The following is a 25688-nucleotide window of genomic DNA, read 5'->3' as shown; positions in this document are numbered from 1 at the left end:
TCCTCTTCTCGCCCTCTGGGGGCGGTGCGGTGCGGTCCCCGCGGTCCGCAGGGCGCGGTGGGCGTGGGCGAGGGGAGCAGAGGGGAGCGATCCCGGGGCCCTCGCCCCGAGCCACACTGAAGCCCCTCCTTCGGCGCCTCGGCTTCTAGTTCCCGCCGCCTCCCGCCTTCCCTAGATCCCTGGTCTTCCCGGCCCCGCCGAGGCCCCGCCTCCGCCCTCCTCCCCCGGGCTGTGCTCGTCGCAGGGCCCGCAGGGCCCGCAGGGGGGCTGCCCGGGCGGGGAAGGGGCGGAGAGCCGCCCGCGGAACACTTCCAGCTTCGGGGCGAACGGACCGCGCCGCGAGGGAGGAGGGCTCGCCCCCGCCCCCGTCCGGCCCGAGCAGAGCCTTTTGTTCCCAGCCAGAAGTTTGCATGCCGGGACCGTGACAGCTGCGAGCGGGCGGGCAGGCGGACCGCGGGGCCGGCGGCGGCGGAGAATAGAGACGGCTGCTTGACATGCAGCCCGCGGCGCCGCGGATGCGGACCGGGGACTGGCGGGGGAGGCGGCGCCCACAGCACGCGGGACTTAGCTGCCGGAGGGACAAACTAACTTCATGAGCGCGGAAGCGAGGCCGGCGCGGCCCAGAGCCACCTGCCAGCCTGCGGGGAGGTGAGCCTGGCCCTCGGGGCGCGCGGCGTGACGCGGGGAAGCGGGCGGCGCTGAGCGATCCCTTCCCACTGACCCCGCGGCGCTGCGGCAGCCTGCTGGCCTCCGAGAGGCCCCGCGCCGGGCTCCACTCGCCTTGCTTTGCGGCCACAGCGCAGGACTGTTCTGGGAGCCACAACAATGCCATGATGTTTTGGAGACAGGAAGCCCCAAGCTGGCCCCGAATGAAGGACTTCCTGTGTTTAAAGTTGCAGGAATATCCGCCATCCAACCCAGTTCAAATGCAAACACCCGAACTAGGGAGGACGAATGGCTAATTCAGACCAGCTGGACTCTCCCGGGCTAAAACTGTGGATAAAATGAAAGGACTTCTTAGGAGCTTGGGCCATACTTGAAGACTGTAGAGGCTGTGCCATTGTTACTAAGGACACAGTCGCTATAATATAACTCCTCTGCTTCCAACTCTGCTTGGGTGAGAAGTGAGTAGAATTAGATATTACTAAGTAAGAGTTGTCAATATTTAAAAAGATTTTTTTTTTTTTTACTGACTGAATTAGAGCAGTGCTCGTAAAAGCAAAACCAGAAGCCATACAAATAATTTGTTGATTAAATCATAGCTTTCATCTGTGTGCAACTATGAGGCTGCTATCCTGTGAGGAAAAAGCTGTTCCTCTTAAAGGTTCTTCCAGCACTGTTTCAGAGTGGGACTTTCAGACTTTTTTGAGAGCAGATCCAGTTGGTGTTTTGAGATTATGAACACGTAAAAGAATTTAACTTAGCAGAATGCATTTTTGTGGAAACCATGAAAAACTTTTAAAAGGTTGACAGTTCATCTTGTTTGGAAAAAGTATGGGTAAGCCACTCAGTAGGCCAGACTGTTTGAGGCAGAACCCCACCTGCCTGGGGAAAGGAGAGGAAGAGGACGGCTACATAGAGGATTGCTATGTGCCACAGCGGTCTATATATGACACAATGAGGATAAATGAACAAATTGACCAGGGGTCAAAGCTTAATCAGACCTCAAAAAGCACCATGGAAAAGATGGAAGGAAGTACCATCTCCAGTAATGGGACATTAGGAACATCGTCTAATGTCTTTGAGTCTAGAGCACCAGAAGGCAAAAAGCTGGATGAAAGAATAATATTTGATGCACTAAAACTAAGCAGTGATGTGCAGAAATCAGCACCTGCGCCACCCAGAAGGCGGCCAAATGTAGAACGCAAAGACAATGTTAACAGGAGATCGTGGAAGTCCTTCATGCCACCTAATTTCCCAGAATTTGCAGAAAGGATGGAAGCTTCTCTCAGTGAAGTTTCAGAAGCTGGTGCTTCAAATCCTTCCTTGCAAGAGAAGAAGGAATCTAATTCTGCATTAACAGAAAGTTCTGGTCATTTGGACTCCAGGGAATCTCAGCCAGAGTCAGTAACTCTGGAACATGTGTCCAAATCCATAGGTATTCCAGAAGTGCAGGATGTGAAAAATGTAAGTAGAGACTGCCAAGACTTCAGGTTTCAGCAGCATAGGGAGAGTTCTCCCCATGAATTCCAGCCTTTAGAATCAGAAGCTACAGCAGCAAGTGGTAACACAGATGTAATACAGGAACACAGATTCTCAAGTGCAACTTGGCCCAGAGCCATGAAAAGTTTAGCTAGTAAGGGCAGCTTCAGTGAGAAGCAACACCCCCTTGGGGACACAACTTGCACTGTTGAATTGCCATCTCTCTCTCCTTGCCTAAGTGAAGAACTGTTGGATCCAGAATTGCATATCCTCATAACTCCCAGCTTGAGGGAAAAAACAGAGTCTGAACTAAAGTTTGAGGAGGATGAGCGATGGATCATGATGGAGGCTGAGGAGGAGTGGGAGGAAGAGAAGTTATCAAACAGAGGAAAGACTTCTCTCATAGAAGATATTTTTGAAGAAAGAGAACAAGCAAACATTGTAGCAGGGATGGAGGGCAGAGCTGATTGCTCAGCTGCTGCTTCCGGAACTTTTGATGACCTAGCTGTTGGTCAGAGTTGTTACTCTGATGACCCACAGCCATCTCAGGAGCATTTGGCTTCTGTTGTCAAGGATACGCCTCTGGACGATGGTAGTGTTGTCACAGGTGAGAGTTCTGTAGGAGAGCTGAAAGGTAGAACTGCTCAGGGACTAGCAGGTCTTGATTCAGATTTAGAATGTACTGTTGGTCTTATTGATTCAGAGCAGCTCTCTGACTCAGATTCAATACAGATGTTTCTTGAACTTGAAAAAGAATGTCTGTGTGAAGAAGGAGTAACTCCTTTCAGTGAGCTGGAGAAGCAAGCCTCTTCTGAAGGGCTGGCTCCATCCCAGGATACAGGAAGTCCAGTCACAATTAGTCATTTTCCAGGGACCGCCTTAGAAAAGGAACATGCAGAACTTTCAAATATGGAGGTCGAGGATAATAATACTAGGTTGGATTGTGACTATCTTAATGCCCTGGATTCTTCTCAGGTGCCTAATGCTGTCGAAATTATTGCCCACTCTAATACCATGAGGGACACTTTCACTGTTAGTGAGGAGGAGTCTGAAAAAGTGCCTTTTAGCCCCAAGACTGCAGGGGAATTTAAGTTCAGACACCCAGCTGAGCAGGAGTCACGAGAAAAGCTAGACCAAGGAGGATTGTCCAGCCCTGACCACAGGGCTTTTCATGCAGAAAATGTATTAGACTTTGAAGCTGAGCTGGCCAAAGAAAATGGCAATTTGTCCCAAGTGGATTGTAGTCAAATTGAGGGGAGTGTTGAGGAGCCTGTTGAAAGGTTCCCCCTCAGTTCTTTTTACTATGAACAAACAGATGTTACCTCAGGAATTGAAGTAGAGGTGTCATCATCCGATTCACATATACTAACAGATGAGATTTTCTTGGAAAGTGAGAGAGGGATTACTAATCAAGATAACAGTCTGACTTCCTTGGGAAATGTGGAATCTTTCAAATTGTCTGGGGAGAGGGTTTGTGATGAGGATGGTGAAGCACAAGAGCTTGTTTCTGAAGCCATGTTTTTGGAGGACAGAGCCCTGCCACAGTTTCATAGAGACTCCCCAGAGCAGGTCTTCCAGGACTTCCAGGGGAAGACGTCAGACTCAGAGATTCCGAATGTGCACCAGCTGGCCGAAGGACTAAGACACAGCCATGATGGAGTGGAAACTGTGAATGATACAAAGCCTGAGCTGAATGTGACATCATTAGAGGCAAGGGAGACAGAAATGAGAGATTTGGATCTGTTGCTAAATGAGGAACACATTGCCAAGACTAATAATGCTGAGCCAATTTGGGAGGAATGGATACCCATACTGCAGAAGCTTGTCCCAGGAGAGGAGGTCCCAGATGCTGCAGAGACTACTCCAGAGGGTCTTGCTGCCTCAGCTACTGCAGTGACTGCTCCAGAAGAACTTTCTGTAGTTGTTGTTCCAGTGCCCTTCCCAGAGGAGGACGTACCAGTTGTTGCAGTGGCCACCATTGAGGCACATGTCCCAGCTGCTTCAGTGGTCATAGAGGAGGATGCCCCGGCTGCTGCAGTGCCTTTCCCTGATGGGGCTCCATTAGTTGCTGCAGTGCCTTTCCTTGAGGGAACTGCTTCATCTACAGCAGTGCCCACTGACGTCCTGGGAGGATCTGTCACTCCAGCGGCCACAGTGCCTGCTGTGGAAGAACCTGATACCCCAGCTGCTAGAGTGCCCTCCTCAGAGGAGCCAGCTCTCCCAGCTGCTACAGAGACTGCCTCAGAGCAATCTAGCACTCTAACTGCTAGAATGTCCACCTCAGCTGAGCATGCTGCCCCAGCTGCTCCGGTGCCCGACCCAGGGGTGCCAGCCACCCCAGTTGCTACAGTGCCTACCCCCAAAGAGCCTGTAGCCATACCTGCTGCAGTGTCTACCCCACAAGAGCCTGTAGCCCCACCTGCTACAGTGCCTGCTCCAGAGGAGCCTATAATCCCATCTGCTATGGTGCCCACCCTAGGAGACCCCGTAGACTTTGATGCTACATTGTCCATCCTAGAGGAGTGTGCATCCCCAAATGCTGCAGTGTCCAGCCCAGAAGAGCCTGTAGCCCCACCTGCTACAGCGCCTGCTTCAGAGGAGCCTATAACCCCATCTGCTATAGTGCCCACCCTAGGGGACCCTGTAACCTTTGATGCTACATTGTCCATTCTAGAGGAGTGTGCATCCCCAAATGCTGCAGTGTCAAGCCCAGAAGAGTCTGTAGTCCCACCTGCTACAGTGCCTGCTTCAGAGGAGCCTATAACCCCATCTGTTGTAGTGCCCACCCCAGAGGAGCCAGTAGCCCTTGATGATACAGTGTCCACCCTAAAGGAGTGTATATCAAATGCTGCAGTGTCCAGCCCAGAGGAGCCTGCAGCTCCAGCTGCTGCAGTGTCTGCTATGGAGGAAACTCTCCCTGTACATAAACCCTTCTTAGTAGATACTGTCTGCACTGATTCAGTAGCTATCTCAGAAGGAGCTCCAGTTTTAGAGGAGGCTTTTACCACTGAAATGTTGCTTAAGGAGGACCTTGATTGTCCTGCATTTGGAATAAAAGAAGTGACCAGAACATTGCTACATGGGAAAGTGCCTCTGGCTGCAACTGGTGGATTAAATTCAAATGAGGTAATTGCTGCTTTTTTTTTTCTTTTTTGCTATGGAAGGATATGGAGATTAAAATAAGGTTTGCAAATTCTCTGACTTGCTAGGTGGTTAGCAAAGACACAGATCATCCTTTCTTTTAATCTGTTTGGGGTCCCTAGGCTTTTCAGATCTTTATTGGATTTGAGGAAAGTCATTTTTTTGGGGGGTGGGGTGGGAGATGGACTTGGTGCCTGTACTACTCCATTTTGCCAGTGGCCATTTTTTCCTTTCTTTTTGATAGGAAAGAGAGAGGAGAAACAAACACCTTTAGCACTGTTCCAAAACCTGTGAAGCTTCCTGCCTACAGATGAGTGGGGCTAGAACCCATGACCCCAGTCTTGGTAGCTTTTGTGCTCTACCGGGTGAACCCCCTATCTAGCCCCAGAGGATAGATCTTACTTTCATGTAGTGAAAACTTTGTGATTCATACAACTCTTTATTCAGACATAAACCAAAGGTCAAGGAAAACAAGAATGTAGGGTTAAGAGCACATAGCGGAAAGCACACAGACCTGCATCAGGATACCATTTAGAGCCCCCGGCTCCCCACCTGCGGGGGGTTCGCTTCACAGGTAGTGAAGCAAGTCTGCAGGTGTCTAGCTTTCTCTTCCCCTTCTCTGTTTTCCCCTCTCTCAATTTCTCTCTGTCCTATCCAACAACGACAGCAGTAACAACAACAATAGCAACAACAATGATGATAAATAACAAGGGCAACAAAAGGGGAAAAAATTTTTTAAACTAAACAGTTAGGATTTTTAAAGATTTATTTGTTTATTTATTTAAAAGAACCAGAGCATATGCAGTGCTGGATATTGAACTTTGGTTACAAGTCTGGTGCTCTAACCACTATGCCACTTTCCCGTGCAATAGTTGTTTATTTTTATTTTGATAAGGATGTTAGCAAGATAAAAAATAAGGTTGTGCTTTTTTTTAAAAAAATGTTTTATTTATAAAAAGGAAACTGACGGGGGTTGGGCAGTGGCGCAGTGGGTTAAGCGCATGTGGAGCAAAGCGCAAGGACCGGCATAAGGATCCTGGTTCGAGCCCCCAGCTCCCCACCTGCTTCACAGGTCGTGAGTCGCTTCACAGGTGGTGAAGCAGGTCTGCAGGTGTCTTATCTTTCTCTTCCCCTCTCTGTCTTCCCCTCCTCTCTCCATTTCTCTCTGTCCTATCCAACAATAAACAATATCAACAATGGCAATAATAATAACCACAATGAGGCTACAACAACAAGGGCAACAAAAGGGGGGAAAAATGGCCTCCAGGAGTGGTGGATTCATGGTGCAGGCACCAAGCCCAGCAATAACCCTGGAGGGGGAAAAAAAAAAAAAGGAAACTGACAAAACTATAGGATAAGAGGGGTACAACTTCGCACAGTTCCCACCACCAGACCTCCATATCCCATCCCTTCCCCTGATAGCTTTCCTATTTTTAACCCTCTGGGAGTATGGACCCAAGATCATTGTGGGATGCAGAAGGTTGAAGGTCTGGCTTCTGTAATTGCTTCCCTGATGAACATGGGCTTTGACAGGTCGATCCATACTCCCAAGCCTGTCTCTTTCCCTAGTAGGAAAGGGCTCTGGGGAAGTGGAGTTCCAAGGCACATTGGCGGGGTTGTCTGTCCAGGGAAGAAGGTTGTGCTTTTAAAATTGAGAGGGAACATGTTTTTCCCTAAATCAAGACTGTTTATTGATTGGTGATTTAAGCAATGAGAAAGAGGCTAGAGTGTGGGCTTTGGAGTGAGATCTGGAATACTTATTAACCACTCAGAAAAAGTAATGTTCCAAGTCTCTAGTTTCTTCCTTTCTGTAGATGGAGGAAATTAGGGAGGAAAATGAGATAACCCATTTAAGATTCCAGAACGTAAAATTTCTAACACTGCCAATATTCTCCTTCCTCTTCAAATAGATAATGTTGATTTGTTGAAAAATTTTCAACAAAGCTTGGCTGAAAGCAATATATAGATGTATGAATAACAGCTTTCTAATGCATATGTGTGTTTCTTAAAGCCTGAGTAGAGAATAATAATGTTTATGAAAAGTAGAAGGGCTGATGCCTTAAAGGTTATACAAAAGACTTGTGCCTGAGGTACCAAAGATCCCAGGTCAATCCCCACCACCACTATAAACTAGACCTAAGCAGTGCTCTGGAAAAAAACAAAGATAATAATAATAAATAATAAAAATGTGTTTAAAAAATAGAAGCACTGAAAAATAACCACTGGACAGTAGTCCAGCGGGTTAAGCACACATGGCGCAAAGTGCAAGGACTGGCGTGAGGATCCCTGTTAGGGCCCCTGGCTCCCCACCTGCGGTGGGGGGGGGGTCTCTTCACAGGCGGTGAAGCGGGTTTGCAGGTTCTATCTCTACCCCTCCCTGTCTTCCCGTCCTCTGTCGATTTCTCTGTCCTATCCAACAACAATGATAACAACAACGACGACAAAACAAGGGCAACAAAAGGGGAAAAATGGCTTTCGGGAGCAGTGGATTCGAGCCCCAGCAATAACCCTGGAGGAGAAAAAAAAAAAAAAAGCAGAAGCACTTTAGTCACCTGATCAAACTTTGTGCATGAAGTAAGGTACTTTCCTGGTCATCTTGTTTCTTTATAAATAATGGAATGAGGCTAACTGTCCTCCTGGGTCTCTTTTTGCTCCAAGATTTTATGAGATTCTTAATGTGAGAGAACAGAATGTGTTGGGAAACCACAGGGAGCAGTGTTCACATCCTTGAGCACTCCTACTCCTAGTCAAAGGAATTTGAGATTTGCAGCTTTCCGCAGTCCACGGCCCTATTGTTTAGACAGGAGTAAGGAGTGAAGGAACTGGAGATGTGATTTCTGGTGTGCCCAGGATCCAAAACAGTTTCTTTATCATGGCAAATATTAGCTGTTACCTATCTGAGGAGATCTGTATTGGTTCCCTGAATATCCATGAGTGCTGCAGGAAAGATGGTCTAGCTCATTCACCCCTTTACAGAGCCTTCCATGGCAGCCTTAGTTGGTTAGTGCCCAAGTTAAGCATGTAGCTACCAGCAATTCAAAATTACTATTTTTTTATTTTCCTTTTTTGTTGCCCTTGTTGTTTTTATCATTGCTGTGATTATTATTATTTATGTTGTTATTGTTGGATAGGACAGAGAGAAATGGAGAAAGGAGAGGAAGACAGAGATGAGGAAAGAAAAATAGACACCTGCCTGTAGACCTGCTTCACCGCTTGTGAAGTGACTCCCCTGCAGGTGGGGAGCTGGGGGCTCGAACCGGGATTCTTAAGCCGGTCTTTGAGTTTTGCGCCATGTGCGCTTAACCTGCTGCACTACATCCTGACCCCTCTAAAAAATTATTTTGATCCTGCTGTCTCTGGTCCTTCTGCTTACTTGAGGGGTTGTGTCACCTTAGACTTCACTAATTATATTGTAATGTAGCTTTTCACCAAAGATGAGAAAGTGTATAGATTATATTTCCTTCTATAGGGGCCTATATTGGAAATTGAACATGATATACATAAACAAATAGAAATGGACAAATGAACATACCTGGAAAGTGATTTAGAATGATTTGCTTTATCCTTTAGATCTTTTGTGTGTACATATATGCAAGTGTATATGCCTGACTAAAACAGATAATAAATATTCTAACAGCAGTAATAAAGAGAGTTTGGTAGAAGCAGCAAATGCCTGAACATAGAACTTACATGCTGTTTCTGTAGTGAGATCCTAAGCTTACTGTATAAGTACCATGCACTAACCGATTGCACCACTGGAGCTCTGAGATCCTAAGCTTACTAACGGCAATCTGTAGTTACTTAAAACCTCTCTCATTTACAGACTTCTTTAGTTTTATTTCCAGCCACTGGCTCAAACGAAGAAAAAAAATCTTTTTTTTGGTAGGTATTCTGTAAAATTCACATTTGCCAAGAAGGTCTCATAAAACAGAAATTGGGAACCCCACAATCTGAGTTTGGTATTTGAATGCTCAACCAAGCAGCAAAACCTTTATAAAGTTGTTTGCCCTTCCCAACACTATTTCTATTCAAGGACTTGTCCGTTCATTGAATAAATATTTATTGTGTGCCTACTCAGTGCCTGGGACTTCTGCAATGAGTAGTACTAGCATGATCTTTGCCTTTGTAGGACTTAGACTATAGTGGAAGAAACAGACATTTTCGAAAATGACACAAATGATTGTGGAGAATACTTTGAGTAGAAAATAAAGTCTGCAGTAAGTAATAGGATTAATTTCAATTGTAGTTTCAGAGAAAGGACTCTTAAAAATGAGAGAAAAAGGGAGTCAGGCTGTAGCGCAGCGGGTTAAGTGCAGGTGGCGCAAAGCACAAGGACCGGCATAAGGATCCCGGTTCGAACCCCGGCTCTCCACCTGCAGGGGAGTCGCTTCACACAGGCGGTGAAGCAGGTCTGCAGGTGTCTATCTTTCTCTCCTCCTCTCTGTCTTCCCCTCCTCTCTCCATTTCTCTCTGTCCTATCCAACAACGACAACATCAATAATTACAACAATAAAACAACAAGGGCAACAAAAGGGAATAAATAAATAAATAATAAATATTAGAAAAAGAAATGAGAGAAAAAAAAAAACAAAAAATAAAAGGCAACTAACTAAAACACAAAAGGTAAATCAGTATTATTTGGATAAAGAGTCAAGGGAGAGCATTCCAGTGGAAGGAAACAGAGACTGGGAAGAACTTGGCATGTTAGAACTAAAAGAAGGGCAGGGAGATAGCATAGTGGTTATGCAAAAGACATTCATACCTGAGGCTCTGAAGTCACAAGTTCAATCTCCTGTACCATCAGAAGCCAGAGCTGTACAGTGCTAAAACAATCACAAGTGAATAGGCCAGGGAACATAAAACACTTTCTGAATGGATTCAGAGGTTATTGGAAGAATCAGATAATGCAGTTCAAAAAAGAAGCTGTTGAAAGTGTTAGAAGCTAGGCTGGGACAGGTTGCATAAAGGTTATGCAGAGACTCTCATGCCTGAAGTCTCAGGTTCAATCCCCTGCACAACCATAAACCAGAGCTGATCAAAGGGAGTGGGGAGGTAGCACAGCGGGTTAAGCGCAGGTGGCGCAAAGCACAAGGACTGGCATAAGGATCCTGGTTCCCGCCCCTGCTCCCCGGGGGTTGCCTCACACGCAGTGAAGTAGGTCTGCAGGTGTCTTTCTCTCCCCCTCTCTGTCTTCCCCTCCTCTCTCCATTTCTCTCTGTCCTATCCAACAACAACAACATCAGTAACAACAATAAAATAATAAGGGCAACAAGAAGGGAAAAAATAAATAAGTAAATATTTAAAAATTAAAAAAAAGAAAAGAAAAGCAGAAGCTGGCCAAAGATAGCTCAACCCATAGAGCATGGCTTACGGTGTTCTAGACCCTGGGCTTGAGCCCTGGTGCCACATGGGAACACTATACTACCAAGGGAAGCTCCACAGGGGATGGAACAGTTCTCTGCTGGTGTTCCTTCTTTGTCTGTCTCTCTATTGGAAATAAAAAGAACGAAAAGTCGGCCTAGTAGTGGTGGAGACATGGATGCACCTGGCCTCAGTGCCACACACAGTTTAAATAGGGAATAAAGGGATTGAATTTTAGGGGGCAGGTGGTGGCATTCTTGGTTGAGTGCACATGCTACAATGCACAAGGACACAGGTTCAAACTCCTGGCCCCTACCTGCATAGGGAAAGCTTCACAGAGCAGTGCTGCAAGTGTCTCTCTGTCTCTTTCCTTCTCTATCCCCCTCCTCCCCTCTCGGTTTTCTTCTGTCTCTACTCAAATAAGTAAATGTTTTTTTTTTTTAAGGGATTTAATTTTGTTTTTTGATTCTATAATAAGGAATGAATTCATGGCCTTGTGTACCTGTAGTTCCAGGGCCAGATTTCTCATTTATCTAGAGAAAGAGAATGTAGGAGGGGGAGAGAAACACACACAGAGAGAAAGGAATCCCCTATTTATGGAACACCCCCCACCAGATGTCATTAATAAACTCATGTTGTGCCAGGATTTGAACACAGGACCCTGTGCATGGTAAAGTGCTAGCTTTATATGCTAAGCTACTGCTTGGCCTCTGTTGACATATTTTAAAGATTGCTCTCAACTTAAAGGTAGAGAAAACTGGGGTCAGGCACTAGTGCAGTTAAACGCACATAGCGTGAAGCACAAGGATCCCAGTTCAAACCCACAGCTCCCCATCTGCAGGGGTGTCGCTTTACAAGTGGTGAAGCAGGTCTGCAGGTATGTTTCTTTCCCCATCTCTGTCTTCCCCTCTTCTCTCCATATCTCTCTGTCCTATCTAACAACAATGACATCAGTAACAACAGTAATAATAACCACAATAACAATAAAACCAGGGCAACAAAAGGAAGAAAATAGCCTCCAGGAGCAGTGGATTCATGGTGCAAGCACCAAGCCCCAGCAATAACCCTGGAGGCAAAAAATACATATATATAGAAAACTAGGTCCAGGGAGATAGCATAATAGTTATGTAAGAAGACTTCCATGCCTGAAGTTCTTAGGCTCCAAGTTCAAGCCCCAGCACCACCATAAACTAGAGCTAAGCAATATTTTGGTAAATAAGTAGCAGAGAAAACTGGTCGATACTGACAGTAGACTTTCTCAACTTTATTTGGAATTAATAAATACCAGGATTTTTTTTCTTCTGTCTTACCAGTGGTATGGGATACATAAAACATGGTTTGCAATTTAAAAAATCTCTGGGAGTCGGGCATTAGCGCACCAGGTTAAACACAAGTGGTGCGAAGCGCGAGAACCAGCGTAAGGATCCCGGTTCGAGCTTCCGGCTCCCCACCTGCAGAGGAGTCGCTTCATAGGCGGTGAAGCAGGTCTGAAAGTGTCTGTTTTTCTCTCCCCTCTGTCTTCCCCTCCTCTCTCCATTTCTCTCTGTCCTATCTAACTTAGACGACATCAATAACAACAATAATAACTACAACAACAAAAAAAAGCAAGGGCAACAAAAAAGAAAATATTAAAAGAAAGCAAAACCCTAAGGAGCCAGCTGGTGGTTCACCCAGTGCAGTACACCCAGCACACGGACTCACGTTCAAGCCCTTGGTCCCCACCTGCAGGGGAAGTTTTACAAACAGTGTGACAATTCTACAGATACCTGTCTATCTGTCCCCATCTCTGTCTTCTCTCTTGCCTCCAGGGTTATCACTGGGGCTCAGTGCTAGCACTACAAATCCACTCCTCCTGGTGGCCATTTTTTCCATGTTAGTAGACAGACAGACAGAAATTGAGAAAGGGGGGAGGGGTGATGGGAAGAGGATAGACAACACCTGAAGACTTTTTTCACCCCTTGTGAAGCTTCTTCCCTGCAGGTGGAGAGCTGGGGACTCAAACCCTGATCCTTGTACTGGACCTTGCACTTCGTACTATGTGTGCTTAACCAAGTGTGCCACCACCCAGCCCCTTCTTTCTCCCTCTCTATCTCCACTTCCGTGTCAATTTCTTTCTGGGAAAGGGAAAGAAAGGAGGGAGGGAAGGAAAGAAGGAAAAAAAGAACTCTCTGAATGTGGCCCAGGAGGTGGTACAGTAGATAATGTTGAAATCTCAACATGAGGCCTTAAGTTTGATCCTCAGCACTGTAGGTGTCAGAGTGATACTCTGGTACTCTTCCTTTCATATTAAAGCTTTAGAAAAAAAAAAAAATTAAATCTCCGGCAACTATGATTAGAGTTGATTTAGCAGATCAAAGGCAGTAAAGAGCTCTTCCAGTTTACTGCAGTTGTCTAGGTGATATGAGAGACATGATAGATAGTTGGATGGACTAGCTGTAAACTTTGGAGGCAGACTAAACCAGACCTGATTATGGCTTTCACGGTGGGGGCAAAGAGTTTCCAAGGAGAACTTCTAGTTTCTAGTTTGTACAACTGTGTGAAGGGAGGACGTCAGTATGGTAAAACAGGTTTGGAGAGGGAAAAGGAAAATAATATGTTCAGTTTTGCAATGGTTAAGTTTGACTTACCTGTGACTCGTTTGTACAGCATTAAAAATGTAACTAGATAGAAAAAAAAAAGATCAGAATGAAAACCTAGGAGATTGTAGTATTGCCAAAGATAAAGTCTTTAAGAAAGTCTGACAGGGTGGGGAGATTGCTCAGCAGTAGAGAGCATGCCTTGTTTACGTGAGGCGTGAGGCCCTGGGTTAGAACACTGGAACTACATGAAAAGAGAAGACGAGAAAAGAAAAAAAAAAAAAAAAGAACATCATAAAAAAAAAGGGGGGAGTTGGGCGGTAGTACAGTGGGCTAAGCACACGTGGCGCAAAGCCCAAGGATCCCGGTTCAAGCCCCTGGCTCCCCACCTGCAGGGGAGTCACTTCACAGGCGGTGAAGCAGGTCTGCAGGTGTCTTATCTTTCTCTCCCCCTCTCTGTCTTCCCCTCCTCTCTCCATTTCTCTCTGTCCTATCCAACAACGATGACATCAACAACAATAATAACTACAACAACAATAAAAACAAGGTCAACAAAAAGGAAATAAATATTTTTTTTTAAATGGTGGAGTAGTACTTTGGCCTCTCTCATAAAAATAGTTCTTGGAAATTTTTTTTGTTTCATGTCCCTGTTGCATCTTACAGCCTTGCAATAATTTTTACTAGTGTGCTGCTCTGGAAAATGTCTGCCATCACTGGTCAGGTAATAACATGGCACAGACCATTTTTCTAACAGTGTGTGATATACTAAGGAATAGAAATTGTAATATATCTAAAAGCACTGATTACATAAAACAGCTTTCTTTATTTTTGAGAGTTACAAGAAAGAAGTAAAAATTTTTTCCAATTGTTTATTAACATTCTATTCAATTGTGTTCAAAATAAATAGTATATATTTTGAGGTGCTTCATACACACACACACACACACACACACACACACACACACACACATTAGTAGTAGTAGTAGTATTTACCAGAGCACTGCTCAGCTCTGGTTTTGGGGTGGTACAGGAGATTGAACCTAGCTAGGCCTTTGGAGTCTCAGGCATGAGAGTTTCTTTGCATAATCATTATCATATCTAACTGCTTCATATATTTTTAAACTTCTAGAAAAAAAGGTGAAACAGTTCCCTGTCAACTTAATTTATATAGTAGAGGTAGAGGAGGGGGGAAAAGGACTCTTAATATTAAAAAAGAAAAAAGAAAAAAACCTTAAAAATTATTATTTTGGATAGAGACAGAAATTGAGAGGGAAAGGGAAGGTGGAGAGGGGGACCTGCTTATAAAGTATTCCCCTTGCAGGTAGGAACTAGGGGCTTGAACCAGAGTCCTTGTGCATTGTAATGTGTGCACATTACCAGGTGCATCACCCACCCCCCCAGCCCCTACTCCCCAGTACTTCTATAGGATAAAGGTCACAGAGTAATTCTAAATGAAAACAAACAAAAAAGCAGAGAGTAGGACTGGGAAGTGGTATAGTGGTGAAACAAAGGACTTATAAGCATCAAATCTCAAGTTCAACCTCCTGCATGCCTAGTGTGTGTGAGTGTCTTACAGAATCATCTCTGTATAACTGATTATTAAACTTATTTTTTAAACAAGCTCGGGTAGACTTTTTTTCTTTTATATTTATTCCCTTTTGTTGCCCTTGCTTTTTATTGTTGTTGTGGTTGTTGTTATTAGTGTCATTGTTGCATAGGACAGAGAGAAATGGAGAGAGGAGGGGAAGACAGGGAGAGAGAAAGACAGAGACCTGCAGACCTGCTTCACTGCCTGTGAAGCAACCCCCCCTGCAGGTGGGGAACCAGGGGCTTGAACCGGGATCCTTATGCTGCTCCTTGCACTTCACACCACATGTGCTTAACCTGCTGCACTACTGCCCGACTCCCTTCGGTAGACTTTTTTTTTTTTCTTTATTGGGGAATTAATGTTTTACATTCAACAGTAAATACAATAGTTTGTACATGCATAACATTCCCCAGTTTCCCATATAACAATACAACCCCCACTAGGTCCTCTGTCATCCTTCTTGGACCTGTATTCTCCCCACCCACCCACTCCCACCCCAGTCTTTTACTTGTGCAGTACACTCACTCTTACTCTCAGGCAGAAGTTGAAAAACAAGATCAGAAAAACAAAACAAACAAACAAACAAAAAAAACAAGTAGAACCTGAAATGGAATTGGCGTATTGGGTAGACTTTTAAAAGATGTTTTTATTAATGAGAGAGAAAGGACCATCAGTATGGTTCATGGGATGCTAGGAATCAAACTCAGAACCTCATGCTTCAGAGTCCAGTACCCTATCCATTGTACCTCCTCGTGTGCCCCCTACTTAATTTACTGTTCTATATCATTTACAGCTCTAATAGAACTGCTTGCCAAGATGGAAGTATTCTGTATCTACTATTTCAGAAGGAAGCACTAGTCATACCGGTCTGCTGACCACATGGGATGTTGTTATGTGGCCAAGGAACTGAATTTCTAATTAGTTACATGTAGCTGCTTGCTTCCACATTGGACAGCACAAAAATAATTTACCTGCCCATCATTGTGCTTCCTTTTGCCTTTTAGTCCTTGCGCCAAACCTATTTTATTGCTCCTAAGTGACTTAAAATGTGAGGGTTGGACTTTTCCCACTCTGCTCTGATTTCTCACCAGTGAAAACATCTTTAATACATCTTTTAAAAAATAGAATTGTAGCATTTATAGGGGGGAGGGAATCATGTGGAAAAAGCAATCACTTTTAGCTGAACTGCCTTATATAGTATTGTGTAGCAAAATATAGGACTATCAAATTATAGTTTAGAATGAAGCACATTGCTGTTTACCTTTATAACTTTCCTTTTCCTTTGTTCCTTGAGGCTTTTCCTCCTAATCACAGGCTGTTTTTTCCAGAATCAGTCTCCTAACCCTATGACCTCATACAGGTTAAAAACAGTATTACCCGGGAGTGGGGTGGTAGCGCAGCGGGCTAAGCGCAGATGGCACAAAGCACAAGGACTGGTATAAGGATTCTGGTTGGAGCCCTCGGCTCCCCCCCTGCAGGGGAGTCACTTCACAAGCGGTGAAGCAGGTCTGCAGGTGTCTGTCTTTCTCTCCCCGTCTCTGTCTTCCCCTCCTCTCTCCATTTCTCTCTGTCCTAACCAACAAAAACTACAACAATAAAACAATAAGGGCAACAAAAAGAGAGTAAATAAATAGACATTTTAAAAAGAAAGAAAAATAGTATTACCCTAACATATTTTTCTTTTATGTTTACTTTGTTTCTCGTGTGCCTTCTGTCACCTTACAACTTTAATTCATCCATCTTAACTGAGATTGAAGGAACTTTTTATGGTAGAAAAAGAAATGGACATAGATACAGATTTTGTAGAGTATAATTGAATTGTTTTGTTCTTTTCCTGTAATACAGTTGGCATGTCAAATGTACCATTCTTAAGTTTTTTTTTTTAATTGAGGGGTTAATGGTTTACAGTGTAGTTGTTGACACATGAATTATTATTTTTTAATTTCTAAGTCATAATGGAGTGTAACTATAGGAGAGAAAATATACCTGTTGGTTATTACATTTGTTCACATTGTTTTAAAATTCTATTGTTTTATGGTGAACATGAGTGTAGAGTATTATTTTTAGACATCGTATGACTGTGTCCATCTACTTTGTATGTGTCTGAAGTAGTTGAGGACAGTCCCCAGTACTACTGGCCATTCTCCTTTGGAATCAGAAGAACACTGGTTCAGGATTATTGACTGTGTGTGGTCTGTGACCCTGGAACAGAATAAAGTAACCACAGGGGAATTAAAATATGAAGTTGGCAGTTCTGTTTTTCTCACCCAATATGTTTTGACTAATTGAGTTTTTAGTTCTAGTCAGACAAGAAAGCATTCAGTCAGTTAAGGCTGTTCCCTAAGGTACTTTAAATCTTAAATACTAGTCACTTGGTATTATTCTTTCCTTTCACAATTGATATACATCACACTTAGTTTTATAGTGTCTTAAGCCTGCTGCTTCTCTATTGCGATAGCTTTTACATTAAAAATTAAACAAGGGGATGATGAAAAATCCATAAACTAGGGTTAAAGACCTAAGTAGTACGATAACTCTCTGATTGCTTGTCCATAGAGAACATAGTAAAATATGAAACCATGTGTTACTTTGGAACTCTCTTAATATAAGTAGTTTGCTTTCTCTTTGTTCATGTCCCTCTTCATTAAATCATGAATCTTCCAAGACTAAGTAGACACTGTTTGGTGTAGGAGGATTAATTGCCATTAGATTAAAACCTTCTTGCAATTATCTAGATGTTTCAGAAAGAGCAGGTGGATCCTCTTCAGATGAAATTACAGCAGGTGAATGGACTTGGCCAGGGATTGATTCAGAGTGCCGGAAAGAACTGTGATGTGCAGGGTTTGGAACATGACATGGAAGAGATCAATGCTCGATGGAACACACTGAATAAAAAGGTGAGTGACAGGTGGCTTTTGTATGTACTAAGAACAGAGTGCACAGAAAAGAGATTATTTAATGCTAAGGTTTCCCTGGAACCTGCATTTAAAGATCTAGCAGTTGCAATCTACATTTATTAAAATGGGTCAGTAGTAACTTTTAAAAGCTCTCTCCCTTCTCTCTTTTTTTCCCCCCCTTCTCATAATGAGCCTCTACGTCTGTTACAGGTTGCACAAAGAATTGCACAACTGCAGGAGGCTTTATTGCATTGTGGGAAGTTTCAAGATGCCTTGGAGCCGTTGCTCAGCTGGCTGGCAGACACTGAGGAGCTCATAGCCAATCAGAAACCTCCATCTGCTGAATATAAAGTGGTTAAAGCACAGATCCAAGAACAGAAGGTGAGTGAGAATGTTGGGACAGTGAACTGTAACAGCCATAGGGAGCGGCAGACAACACACTAGCTTATACTTCAAGGAGCATATTCAGGAGTTTTAGTAGAATCCTAATCTACTTTGTGTGATCTTAAAAAAGAAAGGTGGAAATCAATTTTCATCATCTTAATTTAATCTGCTACTTTACTATGACATATACTGACTGAACACTTTTACTTGTTTATGTATCCTATTTCAGTGTTTCAGTCACAGCTTTTTATTAAGTGGTTTTTGGTGTTTTCAGCATCAGCAACATTCTAAACAATGTTGTACAGCAGGCCCTTGAATAGAATCATTTTGCTGTCTCTTACACTGAAGAGAAAAGGAAAACCATTCCCCACCAAGACTCCCGTCTGTGTGGAGTATGCACATGCTCCACATCTACATGGGTTTTCTCCAGATACTCCAGGTTCCACCCATGTCTCAAAGATGTGCACGCCAGTATGTCTAGATTATCCCGGCCCGAATATGTATGGGTAGCTATGTCCTACAATGCAGGAGTGCCTTGTCCAGGGGTGGTCTCCATCTTGCGCCCTGTGCTGCCAGCATAGACTCTAGTCACCAGAGACCCTGGACTGGAATCAGTGGGTTGGGAAATGAAGGAATATGAGTGACTGTTGAATATTGGAAGTGTTCTGGGGTCTTTGTTTAGAATTTCAGTCATGTTTTTGGTGACCAGAAATGCATCATAGAGCTTATTTAACTCTTGCTTATATCAACTAACCTGTGGCAAAATTGATTTTGTTACCATTTTTGCTTGGTGTTGCAGTAGCCAAGAACCTATTGGCCATGTTAAATGAGAATTTACTGTAGATCATATATAAGGTTCTGTCTATATTTTCAGTTGGTTTAACTTCTATTTCAGTGCTTTTTCCTTTTGGTTCAAACTAAGTTCCCTGCTAACCACATAGTTACAGCCACTACTTCATTTAAATGCTTAATTGTTTGAAAATCCTTTATTTGCGTGGTAGAAAATATACTTACTATGCATCATGATTTTGCCTCAAGGTTGAAAAACTTGTATTATCTAACTTAACTTGGGGCCTGGGAGATGGCACAGTGGCTACAGTGTCAGATTGAAATAAATTTAGGATTTGGTAGAAGGAGGCTTTATTTTCTCCTTATTTCAGTTTTTTTTTTTTTTAATGACCCTATGTTAACTTACTTTTAAACATGTGTACAATAGTTGCTCCAGCGGCTCCTAGATGATAGAAGGGCCACAGTAGACATGCTTCAAGCAGAAGGAGGCAGAATAGCCCAGTCAGCTGAGCTGGCTGATAGAGAGAAAATCACTGGTCAGTTGGAGAGTCTCGAAAGCCGATGGACTGGACTACTGAACAAAGCAGCAGCCAGGTAAGGTCAAAGAAGTTTATGGGATGGGTCAATGAAGGTTCATTTTGCCCTGTTTTTTTTTTTTTTTTAACTATCACTGAGATGCTTTAAAAAGGCCTTTGGATGATTCACACAGTTCTTTAAAATGTGTCCAGTGACTTTTATCTTTAAGCCTGTGGTTCTGTTAAGTATATGGGCGTTCAGAGAGATAGGTGAACCTTTTCCAGCAGATAGCCAGAAAACAGGCACTACACTTTATTCCTCCAGGAAAGTTCTTTCTCTCTCCAATTGTATTATCCCAATTATTGAGTCTATTTAATTTCACCTGCCTTTGGCATGCTTCTTATTGGGTTGCAAAATATTGCTTGCCTTTATTTATAGGAGAAACAAGAAAACAGTTAACATAGTTACTTAGATGTCTTAACTTAAATATGTTTTTAATTTTAAAAATACTTGTTAATTGGACTGGCAAAATAGTTCATTTGGAGCGTGTACTGCTTTGCTGCACTTGACCCAGGTTCAAGCCCAGCTCCACCACATCAAAGGGAGCTTCAGTACTATTAGTTTGTTTTACTCTTCTTTTTTTTTGTTTTTTCCCTCCAGGGTTATTGCTGGACTCGGTGCCTGCACCATGAATCCACCACTCCTGGAGGCCATTTTTCCCCCTTTTTTGTTGCCCTAGTTGTTACAGCCTCGTTGCGGTTATTATTGCCATTGTTGACGTTGCTTTGTTGTTGGATAGGACAGAGAGAAATGGAGAGAGGAGGGGAAGACAGAGAGAGGGGGAGAGAAAGATAGACACCTGCATACCTGCTTCACCGCCCGTGAAGCGACTCCACTGCAGGTGGGGAGCCGGGGTTCGAACTGGGATCCTTACGCCAGTCCCTGCACTTTGTGCCACGTGCACTTAACCCACTGCACCACCACCCGACCCCCTGTTTTACTCTTCTTAAATGTGTGTGTGTGTGTGTGTGTACATATACCTATATATATATACAGTGACCAGAGTCGGTGTGAGAATAATAAGAGTTGATTACTCTCATATCCTTTCAGTTTTCTAGCTATCTATTGATAGTTTTCAGGTAAACCCCCCCCCCCCGGCCTTTAAGTCTATTGTATTCCACCTGCTCTTGACTTGCTTCTTATTGGGTTGCAAAATATTGCTTGCCATTATTTATAGAAGAAACAAAAATGAAAGAGTTTAAGTTATTCTTATTTCTGAATTATACTACATTTTCCCTTCTATTTCTCACTATTCATTTCCATTAATAGTACCTTTAACCATGGACTTAAAATGTCGACTCCATTTTCACCAATACCCCTTCCTTTGTTCTGATATCTACTAGAGTGCTAAATCTGCATTCTTTACATCTGTACTGCATTTCCTGTCTCTTCATTTCTCTAATTCCCACTCATGCACCTCATTTCAGAACCAAGGAGCCCTCACTTGAGCTGGCTCACATAAGTAGCTCTTTTGAGGCATCTTCCCAACTAATCGCCAATCATTCTTCATTCTACTGCCACTTATCTTCAAGCCTTGCCCTCCTCCTATGCCTCACCCTTTCATCATGTTGCCTGTGAACTCTCTCAAAGTACATCAGTCATATCTTTTCATGCTCCCAGAGACATTCAATGCTTCTATATTACCTATAAAATAAAATCTCACTTATTGATTAATTGATGCCAGCAGATTTTCTCTGGGGTTTTTCCACCTGCACAATACCACCACTCCACTCCTAACAGGGTTGTTTATATGTGTTTGTTTTTCTTTAAGAGGTTAAGAAAGGTAAGGAAGAGAAAGAGAGGCACCATGGTACTTCTCTACCTACCATTTCAAAGCTTTCCCTTTGCATAGTGTTTAACCCAGGTCCTTGTACATGGTAAATAGTGTGAGCTGTCTTGCAGTCTATAAAATCTGAGTTCTTAACACCCAAAACTCTCAACTGTCTAGCCCTCTTCTTTGTTTCCATTATACTTCTCAGTCCATGTATTAGAGTAAGCCATTCTGCTCTTTTCTTATCTGCCAGTTTCTAATTCTTTTTGCGAATTTTTTCAATTTTTTAAAAGAATTTATTTATATATTCCTGAGAGAGATAGAGAAAGAACCAGACATCACTCTGGTACATGTGCTGCTGGGGATTGAACTTGGGACCTCATGGTTAAGAATCCAATGCTTTATCCACTGCGCCACCTTCCGGACCTCCTGCCAGTTTCTAATTCTTTTTTTTTTTTTTAAATATTTATTTTATTTATTTATTCCCTTTTGTTGCCCTTGTTGTTTTATTGTTGTAGTTATTGTTGTTGTCGTTGTTGGATAGGACAGAGAGAAATGGAGAGAGGAGGGGAAGACAGAGAGGAGGAGAGAAAGATAGACACCTGCAGACCTGCTTCACCGCCTGTGACGCGACTCCCCTGCAGGTGGGGAGCCGGGGTTCGAACCGGGATCCTTATGCCGGTCCTTGTGCTTTGCGCCACCTGCGCTTAACCCGCTGCGCTACAGCCCGACTCCCAGTTTCTAATTCTTTATGTTTGCTGGTGATGTTGCATCTTCCCTGAAATACTTTTATCCACCCCCCCTTCTTCTGTAAAGCTTTTATCCTCACATAGAATAACTTGTCTCTTAACTCCTGTAACTGTCTATCCTGTTTTATGGATTTACCTCCATAAACTCATAAAGTTATGATTTGTTTTTCTTGTTTTCTTCTTATAACTATTTCCTTTTTTGTTTTTTGTATTATACTTATTTATTGGCTAGAGACAGAAATCGAGAGGGAAATGGGGTGATAGAGAGGGAGAGAGACAGGGGCCGGATGGTGGCGCTCCTGGCTGAGCGTACATGTCAACAGTGTGCAAGGACCTGGGTTTGAGCCCCCGGTCCCCACCTGCAGGGGAAAAGCTTTGTGAGTGGTGAAGCAGGGCCACAGGTGTCTCTCTGTCTCTGTTCCACTCTGTCTCCCCATCACAATATATTGCATTACTTTTTCAGATTCAAAAATCAGAAACGAGTTAGAAAGACAAAGAAATCAGAGATAATGAAAACCTAATAATGAGCTTTAAGATTAAGTATGTAAGTTATAGTAAGAAGAAGATGCATTTTGAAAACTGACATTAAAAAAAACAAGAAAAATACACTGTCATTTAAAAATAACATCTCTAGGGAAATAGTTTAACTGGTAAGAATATCAGACTTTTATGGCATTGGCACTGCAGGTACTGGAGTGGTGCTTTGGTTTCTCTCTCTGCCTCATGTGAAACTCTCACTTGTGTACTACATAAAATAAATCTTAAAAATACATTAAAAAATTAGATAACGGGAGTATCGGGCAGTAGCACAATGGGTTAAGTGCACATGGCGCAAAGCTCAAGGACCTGCGTAAGGATCCTGGTTCCAGCCCCAGGCTCCCCACCTGCAGGGGGGTCGCTTCACAGGTGGGTGAAGCAAGTCTACAGGTGTCTATCTTTCTCTCCTCCTCTCTGTCTTCCCCTCCTCTCTCCATTTCTCTCTGTCCTATCCAACAATGACGACAACAATAATAACTACAACAATAAAACAACAAGGGTGACAAAAAGGAATAAATAAATACATTTTTAATTTTAAAAATACTTGTTAATTGGACTGGCAAAATAGCGGTTCTGAGAAAGGGAGGTCGGTTCATAATCTGACCTTCTACTTTCTTTCATTCCTCCCTTGCCGCCCAACCAGAACACTGCTCATCTCTGGCATGTGGTGGTTCAGGGATTGAACCTGGGCTAGGACTTTGGAGCTTCAGACTTGAGAGTCCTTGCATAACTATTATGCTATCTGCCCTCGTCCCCTGACTTCTCTTCTAAGGTTGTTCTCTCTTTACTGATAAATGAAAGCAGCAGTGACAAAGAGAAATAAAGACTGACTGTTGGTTTTGTTTGTTTATTTATTCTCTCTTCATTAAGCTTTGTTAGTCACATGTTCATATGGTGCACATGTTACATTCCACTAAGAGAAAGAGCTTTAGGAGGTTTTAGTCTAACTTCAGTGTACTATTAGTACTCATTGGGTAACCAGGACAAATCTTTCAAATCTTCAGGATTACTGTTGTTATTATTTTGTAAGAGGAGGATAATATTCTGTCTACTTTAAGACAGGATTCTTGCAGGGTCAAGTTAAGGCCACGCTTGTAAAAGAAAGATTTTCAAACAACAAAATATGTGTGTTCTGTTTATCGTTGATACTTGAAATATATACACACCTGGTAATTATTGGCCTTTTACTGAGTGTGGTACTTAATGTGACTTCTTCACTTGAGCAGCTTATGCTATATATTTGTGTAGGCAAAAACAGCTGGAAGATATCCTGGTTCTGGCCAAACAATTCCATGAGACAGCTGAGCCTATTTCTGACTTCTTATCCGTCACAGAGAAAAAGCTTGCTAACTCAGAGCCTGTTGGCACTCAGACTGCCAAAATACAACAACAGATCATTCGGCACAAGGTAGGATGTAGTTATGGTAAATGAAAACATGGAACTGGAATCAAATATCCTAAAAATTAGAAGATTACCCACAGCATTCTAAAGAATATGGGTTGTGTGGGTTTTTGAAGTTTAATTTAAAATATGATCAAATCATTAATTGAAAAGTCACATCCTTAAAAGTAGAAATGGACTACCATCGGGGGAAAAAAACAACAACTTTTGCTCTCAATTTTTATATTATTTTTGTCCTTCCACAGATGAACTTTTATATTATTTAATTTATCATATCATTTGTTATTCATTGTTTCATGTTTACTTTTCATTTATTTTGTTTCTGTTACTCATTTTTTCCATCTGGATTTCCAGGCTCTGGAGGAAGAAATAGAAAGCCATGCAACAGATGTGCACCAGGCAGTCAAAATTGGGCAGTCCCTCTCTTCTCTGACGTGTTCTGCAGAGCAGGGTGTGATGTCAGAAAAGTTAGACTCATTACAGGCACGATATAGTGACATTCAAGACCGGTGCTGTCGGAAAGCAGCCCTGCTTGAACAAGCACTGTCTAATGCTAGACTTTTCGGGGAGGATGAGGTGGAGGTGCTCAACTGGCTGGCTGAGGTTGAGGACAAGCTCAGTTCAGTGTTCGTAAAGGATTACAGACAGGATGTCCTGCAGAAACAGCATGCTGATCATCTGGTATTCATGTTTTCCATTCTTCTTGGTTATGTTATTAATTTATTTTGATTCATGTTTTTCTTTTTTTTTAATTCTAAACATTTTAACTTTATATACTATAGGCCTGGTGCTAGGACTAATCTATTGTTTTGATGAATTCAAAAAAATAGATTATATATATTTGTGAGATGTAAATATACTTGTGTCTAACAAACTGAATCTAAAATTTCTAGTAAATGATAATGGTCGGGCCATCTTGCTTCCAAATTCACGTTTTACATCATTAAGTAGCCTACTACTAAGTCTCCTTTTTGAGCAAGTTTATGAAAGAGAGTAGACCTTTTGGGGGGGGGGGTTAGGAAAAAGGTGTTTTTCTACATAGGGATAATAATTAATTCAAAACTTACAGAGAAGGATTAAAAGTACCTTAAAAAAGTATATGTGAAGTATGAAAATACATCTGAAATCTTATAATTTTGTAAAGTAATGCTGTCACATTATATATTTAGATAAATATATAAATAACAAGCCAAAACCCAAGGTGTTTTTCCTTAATATATATGGGCTATGGGTGGACTTTAAAACTCAGCATACCCAAAACAGGTCCCAAAGGTTTGACTATATAGCTATAACTTTTTTTTTAAATTTATTTTTTATTTCAGAAAGAATAAATTAACAAAACCATAGGATAGAAGGGGTACAACTCCACACAATTCCTACCACCTAATCTCCATATCCCATCCCCTCCCCTGATAACTTTCCCATTCTCTATCCCTCTGGGAGGATGGACCTAAACTTATATGCTCAAACTCCCAAGAATTCTTGTCCTGTAGTAGAAAACAATTTGCCCTCTTTTTTGTGAAATTTTCTTTTTTAAATATATTTTTTATTTATTTATTTATTTATTTTTGCCCTTTTTTTTATTGTTGTAGTCATTATTGTTGTTGTTATTGATGCCTTTGTTGTTGGATAGGACAGAGAGAAATGGAGAGAGGAGGGGGAGACAGGGAGAGAGAAAGATAGACACCTGAAGACCTGCTTCACCGCCTGTGAAGTGACTCCCCTGCAGGTGGGGAGCCGGGGTTCGAACTGGGATCCTTATGCCGGTCCTTGTG

At 42.7% G+C, this 25688-nt stretch overlaps 1 protein-coding gene across 3 annotated transcripts in view; it reads left to right on the top strand.

Annotated features, from left to right (window-relative positions):
* The window catches only part of MACF1 (microtubule actin crosslinking factor 1), a 434870-nt gene that overhangs the window by 338243 nt on the left and 70939 nt on the right, over positions 1–25688 (top strand). For 2 of the 3 annotated variants that reach the window (XM_060206158.1, XM_060206157.1), the window contains exons 59-63: positions 17544–17705; positions 17916–18086; positions 19306–19472; positions 23760–23919; positions 24268–24594. In XM_060206158.1, coding sequence (XP_060062141.1) covers positions 17544–17705; positions 17916–18086; positions 19306–19472; positions 23760–23919; positions 24268–24594 — 987 coding nt within the window. Of the gene's footprint in view, positions 1–338; positions 5269–17543; positions 17706–17915; positions 18087–19305; positions 19473–23759; positions 23920–24267; positions 24595–25688 lie in introns of those variants that run through there. The other variant, XM_060206159.1, reaches the window with a different exon arrangement.

Source organism: Erinaceus europaeus, chromosome 13 (assembly GCF_950295315.1).
Source record: "Erinaceus europaeus chromosome 13, mEriEur2.1, whole genome shotgun sequence".
Classification (NCBI taxonomy): domain Eukaryota; kingdom Metazoa; phylum Chordata; class Mammalia; order Eulipotyphla; family Erinaceidae; genus Erinaceus; species Erinaceus europaeus.
This window is presented reverse-complemented; position numbering and strand designations above follow the sequence as displayed.